At 38.0% G+C, this 12,745-nt stretch overlaps 1 protein-coding gene across 1 annotated transcript in view; it reads right to left on the bottom strand.

The window, feature by feature from the left end:
• Positions 1 to 12,745, bottom strand: part of LOC125331903 (transcription initiation factor TFIID subunit 4-like) — a 148,464-nt gene that overhangs the window by 62,975 nt on the left and 72,744 nt on the right. The window contains 1 exon segment of the mRNA XM_048316310.1: positions 8,003 to 8,059. Within this exon segment, the coding sequence (XP_048172267.1) occupies positions 8,003 to 8,059 (57 nt within the window).

Here is a 12,745-nt window from a genome sequence, read left to right as displayed (position 1 = left end):
ACACGATACATGGAAAAGAATAGCTCCCTTATCTCTCCACCAAGTCCAAAAGGGATTAAAAACGGGGCTGCCACCCTCCACTTGTTCAAAATCAAAAAAAGCAGTAGCACTGGTTATTACTACAGACATGGAAGGAAAACTACAGGAGATCTGAAAAAATTCATTTTACAAGAGGAAGTTCCTGCTGGAGTATTTTGGTGAAATTCAGAAAGGCAAAGTCACATGCAGCTTCAGAAATTCTTTGCAAAAAGCTTTTACCATTCTAAAGCCAAGTTCTGGAAATTCACCTTTAAGCAGCCCTATTGCTGTATAACGGGAGGCTACATGTTGCAACAACCTTGTGTTAGGCAGGACTCCATCGTGTGTGTGTGCTCTGGAAGGTGACAGAGACAACTCCTTCCCTACCACCTTTCTGCTTTAAAACAACGAAATCCATTAGGTAGAGCAGACTTTGTAACAGGTATTATTCTTTTGGAACTGTTCAAACACAACCCAGATATATTTCACACCAGAACTAAACTCTGTTTTGAAAATGAGTCTTGAGTCCTCCTCACTAGTTTTACTTGAAAATTGAGAGTACACAGTTACTTAAAATTTTGTTAGGGAATGTGAGAAAACAAGAAATAATCACAAAAAGAAAAACCAACTTTTACGAGTTTATACAGCTCTTGGTCGTTTCATGCCCCCCATTCTCAGAGCACTAAATGGGAACCCTTTTGGTAACAAGGCAAGAAAATCACTGTATTTCATTGGTTATGAATAGCTGCTTTAGTCTTGAACAGCAGATTGCACCAGGACAAATACACTTATCATACAAAATCTAAGAAAATTACACTGCTGCTGGGTTAATTTGAAGGCTGATACCTTTCAAATACTCCCTGAGACATCAGCTAAACAAGGAACAATGCTTGACTAGACAGCTTGCATTCTTGTTCCTTTCTCTTGTTATACCCACAGAGCCCCAGAATGGTTTGGCTTGGAAGGGAACTTAAAGATCCTCTCATTCAATGGGCAGGACACCTTCCACTATCCCAGGTTGCTCCAAGCCCTGTCCAACCTTGCCTTGGACACTTCCAGGGATGGGGCAGCCCCAGCTTCTCTGGGCAACCTGTGCCAGGGCCTCCCCACCCTCACAGGGGAGAGTTTTTTACTAATACCTAATCTAAACCTACTCTCTGTCAGTGTGAAACCATTCCCCCTTGTCCTGTTGCTCCTGGCCCTTGTCAATAGTCTCTCCATCTTTCCTGTCAGCTCCTCCAGGTACTGGAAGGTCACAATTAGGCCAACCTGAAGCTTCTTTTCTCCAGGCTGAACAATCCCATACTCACTGTCCCATTTTGTTTTGCATAAGCCCCTGTTCTCCAAGCTATGCAACCTCATTTGTCCTGATAATAAAACACCTCCCATACAAAGCCTCACAGATCTGACACAGGCCTTCGTGGGGAACAAAACAGGGATGCAATACATGGATCCTTCTCACACTCACATTGGTGTAAACCAAGTTCTAAGAATTTGTTTTCTCGGTAGCAAGCATAAACAAAGATAAAGGAGTGCTCTTACTTTATACTATAAAGATGGGGGTATAAAAATAGCTTGTTACTTAACAATGGCTGTGTATTTAGCTCATCTATCAGTAAACCAGCATTTCCCTTTAAGAATGCTAAACCCAACAGTTTTCATCAGTCATGAAAAATAAGCATTCATGTTAACTAAACAAGAGCTGGGCAGTATGTGTATGCTGGAATAATGCATCATTATGGAATGCCACCAAATTGATTTTGTAGAAGGGAATTATTATGTTGGACAGCACTGGATTTAATTTAGATTTCTGGTAGACTAATAAGGTAAGCTTGGGTCAAGCTTGGGTTAGAGAAAAGACAAAAAAACCCCCAGCCCTTGACTCAGCTCTAATTAATATACATTTTACCTAGGCAGGAATAAATAATTTGACTCAGCTGGAAGATACCATGGTCATTCCGCTGATCTCCTGGCATTTTTCTGTCAATTATCCAGTTTCTGACTCTCTGTACAGCAAGGGTGACAGCACGCTTCAACTTCAGTCAGACACCTTGCCACAACTTCTGCTCAAAGCCCAGGAGAACAGGCTGGAATTTTCATCAGCTTCAATTTTACAAAGATATATGCAAGAAATTCTACTGAATAGTAAGATTGCTATTGACCAAAGATCTTCAGGACTTGCAGAATTCATTGCAGGGCAGTACCTCATCCTTGGAAACACAGGAAATCTGGAAGACCTACACACCAAATCCACATGCAATAAACTTATTACTGGTTATAGATTATCTTGTTTCCTCAGCAGCAAATGTAATGCCATTCCTCTTCTGGCCTTGACTGTAAGTTTTATAACCAACTTCAGTCATCAGAATTTGGGACTGTTATCGTAATATACTTATGCATCTAAAGTAATAGCTGCTGAAAGGAAAAAAACACAGCTAACACAAGCAGTAGATTTGATAATGCAGCAGGATGTCCAGGAGAGTATTCTGACTGGTCAGATAGGACCACTCCTCTTGAGATGCAAGTTTAATTACTAACATTTTAGGTCATTGCAAAAACTTTATAACTTCAGAAAAACCTTGTACTCTAAAACCAAATCCAGGGCAGTGCTGCATGAGCTTAAACTGGGCAGGAATGGTCAAAGCATTTTTCTGGGTACAAACAGCAGACCTGTGGTACAGGGAGAGTATAAAAAAGTGACTGTTATCTGACTTTCTACATGTATTGACAAAAATGCTCACATTCCTTCTGCATCACAGCTGTAGCACTGGTAGCCTGATGTAGAAAACTATTCATGAAATAACTCTGTTCTGAGGAATCAGTGTTGCTGAAACACTGCTTCGTCATTACTTCAGGCATCACATTCACAGCTTTTCCTTCTTTCGACCTACTGACACTCAGATGGGTTAGAGAGCTAAGTGAAAATTTAAATTTATTCCCATTCAAGTGCCCTATTTCTCAGTGGACTGTGTTATAAGAAACCAGTTTAAGATAAGAGTGTTGCTTTTGAATCAATATTTTTATGTCAGGCATGACAAAATAGAAAACTTACTTAGACTTCTCATCACTGAGACACTACATTAGTAGTACAATCTTCAAGGACTTCGGCTTTGGTGAAAAGGTGAATAAATTAACTTTCCAAACAAAACAATTTTCATTTGCTTTTCATTTTCAGTAATTATGATAACTTCAGTAAACTATCATTTAAATAGTTGTAAGAAACCACTCCTACTGAGTTGATACATAAATACTAGTGTGGTGACAAGAAATTATTTAGTGTAAAACTGTTTTCCTATTGTAATCCCTAAGTATATGATGCTGGAGTTTCAGTAATTCTGCTGTAAGTTCTTCTGGGGGATTTAAAACCTCTAAGGCAATGTTAGAACCACGTAACATATACATCATATGAGGTACATATTTCATTGTTTTAAAGAGAAGGATCCTACAGCTTCCTCTAGAACTCCAACTGCTAACTGTCCACGTAGTTTACTGCATATAATTCAGAAAATTCCCAGTTCAAAAAGTCAATCTCAGCCCAACAAGGCTCTTGTTCCAGAGGACACTGCAGATGTGGGGGATGGCAGCACCCAAGGCCATGGTTACCACAAGGCTGCCCTGGACACAGCTCCTTCTGGGAGATGGGAAAGCCTGTGTCTGCTCTGCTTCCACAAGAACCGAGCACTCCCAAAGCTCCTGGCCAGGGTAGCACTCACAAGCCCCTTCCATCATGATAAAGGACCTGATCCATCCCCAGGAAGCTGGGCCAGCTCTGCTGACAAGGGCACACGAAGGGCTGTCTTGTGCCTTCCCTAGCATCCCAAGGCTGCTGGTATGAGTATCAACAGGCCAGAGACTTCCCTTTCATGGCTGATGAGCACACCTGAGAAGAGATTCCACTGAGTGTTATCTAACCTGATCTAGGGCCTGGATACATGCCCAGACATTTATGGTGTCTGGTTTAAGTTTTCATTATTATGCAATATTCTTGGTTGGTGATGACACAAAAATTTGAACCAAGTTAATCTTTCAGGATGAAGCTCAGCTACTTAACTTTTAAATTAAAACATTTTTTAGGCAACAGACCCTGATCTGTAGAATATCCCTGACAGAAAGGATGTTGAGGATCTTACCTTGCCTGCCTTTCCTTACACCATTTCTATTATTAATTACTGGGTGTTGACTCAGATATTCCTAATCTTGATCTATTCCTGCTATCAGTTATATGGCCTGTTTTATGCTCTATTTAATGAAGCCTTTTAATGGAAATTAGAGAACTCATAATTTCTTTAACTTACATTTGTGACTTCCAGACTACATAAATCAGTGCATTTCCTAAAACTTGATTTTAAAAGCTTTAGTCATGCTTTGTTCATTGAAGCTTATCACAGTTAGTTTAGTAAAACTTATAGTTCCATTGATTTTCTAATCACTCTCTAAAACAGCAGTCTGAAAAAATTTAACTATGTGTTGTCTAAAATGGAAAACTCCACTCCTTATGATACCCTACTTATGCAGGGTATTCCCTGCTTATTATTAATTCCAAAAATTAATTAAAAAGTTAATTCAAACCATTAATTAGAAAAAATAAGTAGGAAAGCTATATAATTTCCAACAAAACAGACACTGCTCACAAATGATGCTATTTGTCACATTAATTTGTACCAAGTCAAACATTTCAGAATTTATGTTGCAAAGCAATGCAATAAGTAATAGCTGAAAAGCATCATTTTTCCCTGAAATAGTCTCAATGGAAAATATTTTTCAGTAGCTTACTAAATAGACTTACCAAACAATCATATGCTGTCCACTGAAAAAAGGCTGCCCCAACTTAGAAGTGTGAAAGCAAATGGAGAGTTTTGAGCAATATAATCCTCCACAGGCATATTCTGCTACTGCTTTCACTCAAGTCCATTTGAAACAGGTTAATACAAAAGCAAAATAAGTGACTCACGCTGAAATCAGAGTGGGTTTGCACTGACTTAACAAAAACAGTGATAGTCTGGGTGTGAATGAAACCTGGCTCTGCAATAAGACCATGTGTAGATGACCCTTCCCTTTGTTTGGGTAAGTATTTAAATGCAGTTTAAACTTGATTTATGTCAATTTGGTTTAAGCAATATGCAGAGTGGTTTGAAGACTGGCTAATAAATGGATCAAGATGGAATTACAGAGAAAAAACATTATCTTCACCTAACCAAATAATTTTAAAATGTGTTCAAAGGATTCCACTTACATTGTCTTCATGACACTAAGAAGCAAGAAGCAAACTTTCTACTGGTAGACATTCTATGAAAGAAATTGAGCTAATCTTTTTTCTTCTTAAATTAGGAAGGAAAACAGAGCATTACAGAATGAAGTCTTCAAAATATTCATGAAGGAGAATGTTTTGGAACAAATACCCTTTGCTAGTCTTCTTTCTTTCCTCTTCATCCTATTATCCTTGTACTGGTACCTTTATTTTGCATTCCAAGACAGCACTTTCTAGAGTTCTTTCAATGTTTTGAATAGTTCTTTCCTTTTAAGGAAAGATTTAGAAGACTTTCTTTAAGACTTTGAATGACTTCTTTTGGTACTTCACTTTCTCCCTCTGACTTTTGTCAGTAGTGTCACTGTTCAAACTGACTGAAGTCTGAAACAAGTATTTTCAGAACATAATAATATTATCAGCTGTTTTGCTGGGATGAAAAAACAAGCTATCTGACAATCACATCATTAAACAAGCAACACAAGCTAGAAGAGCTGCAGGTTTCTTAGGTGCCCTCTTTGTGCTTTTTAAAACACTACCTAATGGCCACTTTACTATAGGCCACAAGAATGTCAGGTCTTCAACAATATTCAACAAAGGTCTTCAGGCAATATTCAAGACACAGAAATCAAGGAATCACAGCTTCAAATCCAGCTTATTATTGAAGCTGACAGTATTTTATTCATTAGCTTATACAAAACCTAGAAGAAACACACTTTCTCTCTGAGCTATGGGTGATAAGCACATTAAGAGTAGCCCAGCTGGCAGTGAAGTTTTGAAATTTTTTACATTTTTGTTGGTATTGATTCAAAACTTTTAATTTCAAATGACAAAGTTATGCCAAAGACAGTTTTTCTAACCAACCTGTTATACTATAAAATGGGTTATTTTTTTATTTTGGCAGTGTCAATATAATTTGAGACATCAGCATATATCCAGTATCCAACACAGAAAAAAATACCAACAATATTAAAACATCATCTTGTCAGTACCACGCCACACTCCCCTTTGCAAAAGAAAATGTTTTTACTAACTAAATTTCAATATCTTAAGTTAAAGTCTTTAGAGCTTTAGAACCCTGATCACTAAAACCAGAGACATTTCTTATGGTTTCAAACATGCAGAATGAAATTCAACTTCAGAGAGAGGCGTGGTGCCAGCAATTGATGCGCTTTCCTGAGATGGCCGGGAGAGCAGGCAGGGCCAGTGACCAAAAGCAGAGGGTGCAGCACTCAGGCTGAGGAGCTCCTTTTGCACTGCCTCAGCCAAAGCCAGGCGTTCAGTCTCACACCAGTGTGCTCTACCCACGCGTAACCCGCTGCCCAGCGTTAGATGTGACCGCGCTCAGTGCCGGCGCTGCCCGGCCCGCAGGGGACGCAGCGCTCCGCGCAGCCAGGGCCGGCCCGGCCACACCGCGGCCCTGCGGCAGCGCGGGGCTGTCTCGCCGCTAGTAAAGAACAGCTATCTCGCTCTGACTACTGGAAAGTGTGGGTTTACTATCCCTGTCTTTTACTTTCACGTCCTCAGGTTTCCAATGGCCGAGAAAGAATCCCCAGGAAAGCCAGTACCGATGCAGCAGCAATGCATTTAACCCCAGCTCTGTTCACTTCCAGCAGCACGGCAGCTTCAGTTCTCAGCCCAACAGCCCTTTCTGCCTGCCATCAATTACTCTCAAAAATCTGGATTCTTCCTTTGCATACACTGGCTACATACAAAACCCAAGTACTATTAAAATCCTGCCTCTTTTCCTGCCAAATAACTTGATTACTCTATTTCATTTCAATGCTTGCTTGACAAATCCAGCTCTGGAAACACTAAGGCCTGGTCTAATGTTTACAAGAATTCATTTCATCAAGTCTTACTACATAATCACATAATGAAATGAAGACAAAACTCATCCATGTATTTGGATTTTTTTGACTGTTATACATATAAAGTCGGTGTAGCTAACGGGACTACAGAATACTGCCAAGAGGGAAACGAAACAGGAAGAACAGGTCAATACAAAAGAACTTGCTATATGCATTTTTCTGTACATCTTACCTTCCAGTGCATAATTATTACCTGCTAATGTGTATATCCAAACAAGCTGCCTGAAAGGAATGGCATCATTTTGCTGAAATTGCTTTCAACTGATGGATATTTTAATCTTTCTAACTGATTTAAATTGCAACCCAATCCTAAACCATGAGATGCCTTAAGCAAAGGACAGTCACTCATTTATAGCAAATTAAGGTACTCTTAGAGTAACATATCACAACTTCATTGGAAATTATTTGATATTTTTTAGATTATTGTAATTTAGACAAATGAGTAAATAGTCCACTGAATCACAGGGTAGAGAAAATGATTGGCAATTACATTACTTGAAAGAATGTTACCAGAACAAAATTGTTAAGTAGCACATTTCTAAGAAAGTGACATTTCACAAAAAGACAAAGGCATACATTTTCCACCAAAATCTAGAGCTGCTGTCATCAACAACCCAACAAAAGCTACAGCTACCTAAAATGGAAATGAAAATGTAATGTATGGAAATATTCTCTTATAAAATCTCCTTAGGCTTCACATGTATTAATGTATTAGTTTGCAAACATTAAGATCAAAGGCAAAGCAACAAATACATCCTAAAAAGTTTTTAGTCAGATTTTTATTAACGATATACAAGTAGCAAGGCATAAAAAATTAATATGTTCAAGCCTTGAAATGTCAAGTGTAATGATCTCTAGCTCTGCTTACCTCCTTTGCTTTTTGTTTCAGTCTAGCTTGCTCTGGGTCTTCTTGCCTTGAGCGACTCTACATGTTTAAAAAAAATGGGGAGAAAAGGTTAACAGATGGTTTAAGAACCCCTCATCTGTTGCAGTAAGTTAAAAAATAGCAAAGAAATAGGAACAGGATACAAGGTATCAAACATGGGACACTTAAATTGATAGAAGTGCAATTTCAAACCCATGAGCCCCACCCAAAAGACTGTTAAATGTTCAGTCATAAATGAGATGTAGTCTAGATTCGAATTAAAAAAGAAAACAAAACCAAAAAAACCAACCCAATCGTGTTTTTGTCAATGTGAAAGTTTCCATACAGGTTTAAATTTCAATTATTTAATACAAACAAATTCAAGCATCCAAGAGCAGAAGTGACACCCTTTCCAGTTATCTTAAATTTTTAATTTATGTCCTTACAGTCACATATTTTAAAATTTACTGTTTGCAACTAAGCTTGTATTTAGCTCTTGGTAGAGAACGTGGAGAAAACCATTGTAAAGTTGCCCTCCCAAAAGGTAAATCTTTATATTTGTGCTAACTACACATTTTCAGACTGATGGAATTCAAAAGCCAAGAGGCAGATAATACACACATTATACTTTTACAAACATGTGATAGGTCAGCATTCAGCAAAGGTTGCATAAAAAGTTGTAAGAAGCTGCAATAAAACTTGTGACACCTGTGGAAAACTGTTGTTCCTGACACCTGAGAGATGAAGTAGTTCTACTTCAGTATTTCTTTGAGATTTAAAGTGATACCACTTACACAACTCCTAAAGGAATACCTGTGCCCTCTCCTATCTATCCATTCTCTGGTTATTGCTATGCTGAAGGCAGACCTGAAACTAGAAAGAATATTAGTTTGCAAACTTACATAGTCTCAGATTCTTTTCTGGTGTTTAAATTTTTCACACCATATTCTGGTCAGAAGCCAAAAATCCGTTAAGAAAACCAAAGTTAGACAGGTTTTAAGGGCTTACACTTAAAAGGGCCTGGAGAGTGCCTTGGCTGTGATTTGGCAGACAGGGCACCAATGGCACAGAATTCCCTATCTTTTCTCCTGTTAGTTTTTGTGAGTTTTTTGTGGGTTTGGTTGGTTTTTTCTGAACTGGGACTGGTTTTTTTCAGCTACTATAGCACACATATAAAACAGTGCTGATAACACATGGTGACATCAAACAATGAGATTTTTAGATGTGCTTAACTCTTCCACTGTGCACATCAGCTTCACCTTCCAACACCATCTACAAGTGCTTTTGTGTCTGTTGGCACAAGAGGTTGTTGGACAGGACAGTGTCTGCAGCAAAGGAATGACAAATCAAAATCTGAGATAGCCAATGACCAAATCAGGCTCTCGTGTTGTAGTTGTGCCAGCCAAGGAAGAAACTCCACCTTAACACAGGCTGAGGTTCCTTCTAACTGCTGTGGTCAGACAAAAAGAAAAATGTAGATAATCTGACCTAGTTAATGTTCAAAGGACAAAAAGGTATTTCATGAAATATGTGGGTCTGCCGGAGAGCCGGGTTTCTAATCAGCACAGCAATTACTAAGAACTTGATTATATTTATACCTATTAGGTTAAAAACCAAACTAACAAAACCCGCTTTTCTAGGAGATGGGCTCAGGTCAGTATTTATGAACTGAGCTGAACAAGGTCCTTGCTGCCATTTTGCAGTGACAGTTCAACCATTGGAGCCTCACCTTCTCCAGAATTATACACGGAAAAGCATATTTAGCCCTTGCATGGGTTTTGATGATAAATTTATAAATGTACAATGAACTTCTATTGCCTTGTGAATCTCACAGTGAAAGCAGTACAGAAACATAAAGTATTGTTATACTACTGTATGAAGCTGAAACATTTGCCAAATGCAAAGTACAAGTTAAAAGCACGTCAGCTTTAGGAGAAAGCAGAGTGTCCTAGGAGAATCCAGCTGAGACTTCTAATATTGTTACTAACTTTCTACAAGGAAATGATAGAATCCTGGAAAACACACCAGATGTACATTGTGTTTGGGGACATTGTAAGAAAAATTAAAGCAACAGATGCAAAGTAACATTGCAATTTCCTGGGCTCCAGAAGTGAAGGAAAAACTCTGAAAGTGCTACAGAGTAAAGTAACACATTTAAAAGTTGAGGCTTTTTCTCCCCCCCCCTCCCCCCCCCAAACTGACCAAATTAAAGTAGATCTGGAGTTCAGGATAACTGCAACATGCAAAAGCAAATCATCTGCTCTGTGTAAACCTCCAGCTTGTTCACAATAAATAAATGATAAAAAGGATTGAAGAGGTGAAAACAGGTACTCAGCTCCTGAACAATATCAAACACAGTAACCTTGTTTCAAAAATGAAGATCTAAAATACCAGGTGAAGTTCCATATATAACCCAGATTGAAGGTGGAGATAGAACTACTTTAACATTTAGAATAATGCAATGATTTGTAGTTATTGCTTGAGACCATGCCAAATAGCCTTTCCAAAGAATCCAGGCTAGTTCTTGTTTCAAACAAGCAGAATTCCAACTTTACACTGGATGTATCATTACTACTAAAAAAATTAAGGAATTTAATTTCGTTTTGAGTTCAGATAAATTTTAACAGATTTTTTTAAAAGCAGACTTTTAAGACTAAAATACTTTCCTGCTGATTACCATGTCAGTAAGCTTCAGAAATAAAATCAGCAGCATATGGAGGCTAAAATGTATTAAAGGACAAGTATAAACATCAACTATTTCATTAATTCTTCACTTCATGATCTAATATAATTATAAAAGGCTTCACCAATGCTCATGCAACACAGATTAAAGCAAATATAAGCAAATGCAAATGTCAAGCTTAAGAGAGGTGCCTAAATAAGCTTTAGAAATGTCACTGGATTCCCTTTACACTCCACTCCACACGTGAACATCTTTCCCTTCCTCTGAAGAGTTTGCACAATTTTGCTGCTGCATAGCTCTTGTAGTGCTTTTCTACATCGCCCATCAAGGCATCAACATCACCATCACCAAGCAATCATTTTAGTATTTTACACTTACTTTTGTCAAGCTCCTGACTAATCATTCCTAGCTTTTTTAAATTGCAGTTTAACTTTTTTCTTCAAGTTAATTCATATTTTGTGTTTTCTCTTCCTTTCTCCTTTCTAATATCCTAATCTTAATATGCAGCACTTCACCTGTTTTGTGAAACATGCTTTTCCAAAATCTTTTAATGCACCAGTGTCTCCTTCCTCTAAAGCTTTGAGAACACCCACTAATCAGAGAACCCACCAAATCAAATACTTTGAAGGAGTTTATCACAATTCCTTTGCCTTCCACTCCCTGTTCATCGTGTCTAGATCTGTAAATAAAGCAGGCTGCATTTATGTAATGGATTTTCCCGTTGAAGAATAAACACCTTTAGAAGTAAGCAAGCTTCCCATAGTAATTTTAAAGAAATCCAGGACTGATCCTAAGCAGATAACATACTTTTAAATGCATTAAATGCTGTCTCCTACTGAGAACATATTCAGCAAACCAGGTTTGTTAACATCTCTCCCAAACACCAGCTATTTTTATTAGACCAGACAGATTTTAATTGTGAAGAACTAAAGTGCTTTGTGTTAGAGAGCTCTTTATCTGGAAACTGAAAACTGCATAGATCACATTAGGTCTATGGAAATATTGGACTTCCAAAGTATGAAAAGCAGTGTATGTTAAATGTGTGTATTCAAAACAACAGAAATAAGGGGCTTCATTTACATGTCAGCAAACTCCCTAATGTTCCAAACCTCAGCTCTTCCCCTGGCTTGTGTTAAGGCAGGAGGCCACAAAAAGAGACATCCAATTACACATGGAACAGTGTAGTTTTAAGGGTATTGCAGATCTCATAGAATTGTCTGAAATTAGAAAGCAAGAGTATCTTAAAACTTATAAGGATATCTATAACACACGTAATACTTAAATACATGCACCATTTTTTTTAAATTGGAGCACACTCTGCATCTGTGCAGATGGACAGACTAATAATACTTCTGTTGTGTTTTATTACCATAATCATTCAATACTTTGCTTGATTATTAACGTTAAAGTTGCACTGGTGCTAAATTTTTGATCCACTAACAAAAATAAGTTTTCTGTTTGGATTTGTAAGGATTTTGAAGTCTTGGCTTGTTACACCTGTGTTGGGAAATGTCTCACAGGGTCTCCCCTGCATTTAGCTACATCTGACCCCAGCTAAGGCACTACTGCCCCCTACCAATATAAACACTCGGGGTCTTTAATACCTCAAATTCATTTTTTTTTCATTAAATAAGGAGTCACAACTGCAGGTGCTGTACTATTGAGAGCCACTGCTGTGCCAACAGTTTCAATTTTAAACCTATTTTTCCCCATTGATGACATTAGAACTTCACCCACAGCTGTACCAGCTTATAACTTTCACTTTTAATTAAAGAAATTAAATTGGCAACATGAAACACTTTGCTTTCACATTAGCTTTGTTAATAAAAAGTGAAAGTTAAAAGCATCATAGCTGAGGGTAAAACGCTGCTCAGTGTTACGATCATGGTGAGGTGGAATGCAAAAGTGCAGGTCTGAAAAATGATTTATATTAAAATCATTAAAATTGCAGTAACAAATGCCTAAAAATTCAGAAAATTATCTCAACACAGTAATTCCCATTTTGCTCTCCTCTCATCAGAAGTGAGTTCCAAGTGCACATGCAGACAGGAGGCTGCACTGAA

This window comes from Corvus hawaiiensis, chromosome 12 (assembly GCF_020740725.1).
Source record: "Corvus hawaiiensis isolate bCorHaw1 chromosome 12, bCorHaw1.pri.cur, whole genome shotgun sequence".
Taxonomy (NCBI): Eukaryota; Metazoa; Chordata; class Aves; order Passeriformes; family Corvidae; genus Corvus; species Corvus hawaiiensis.
This window is presented reverse-complemented; position numbering and strand designations above follow the sequence as displayed.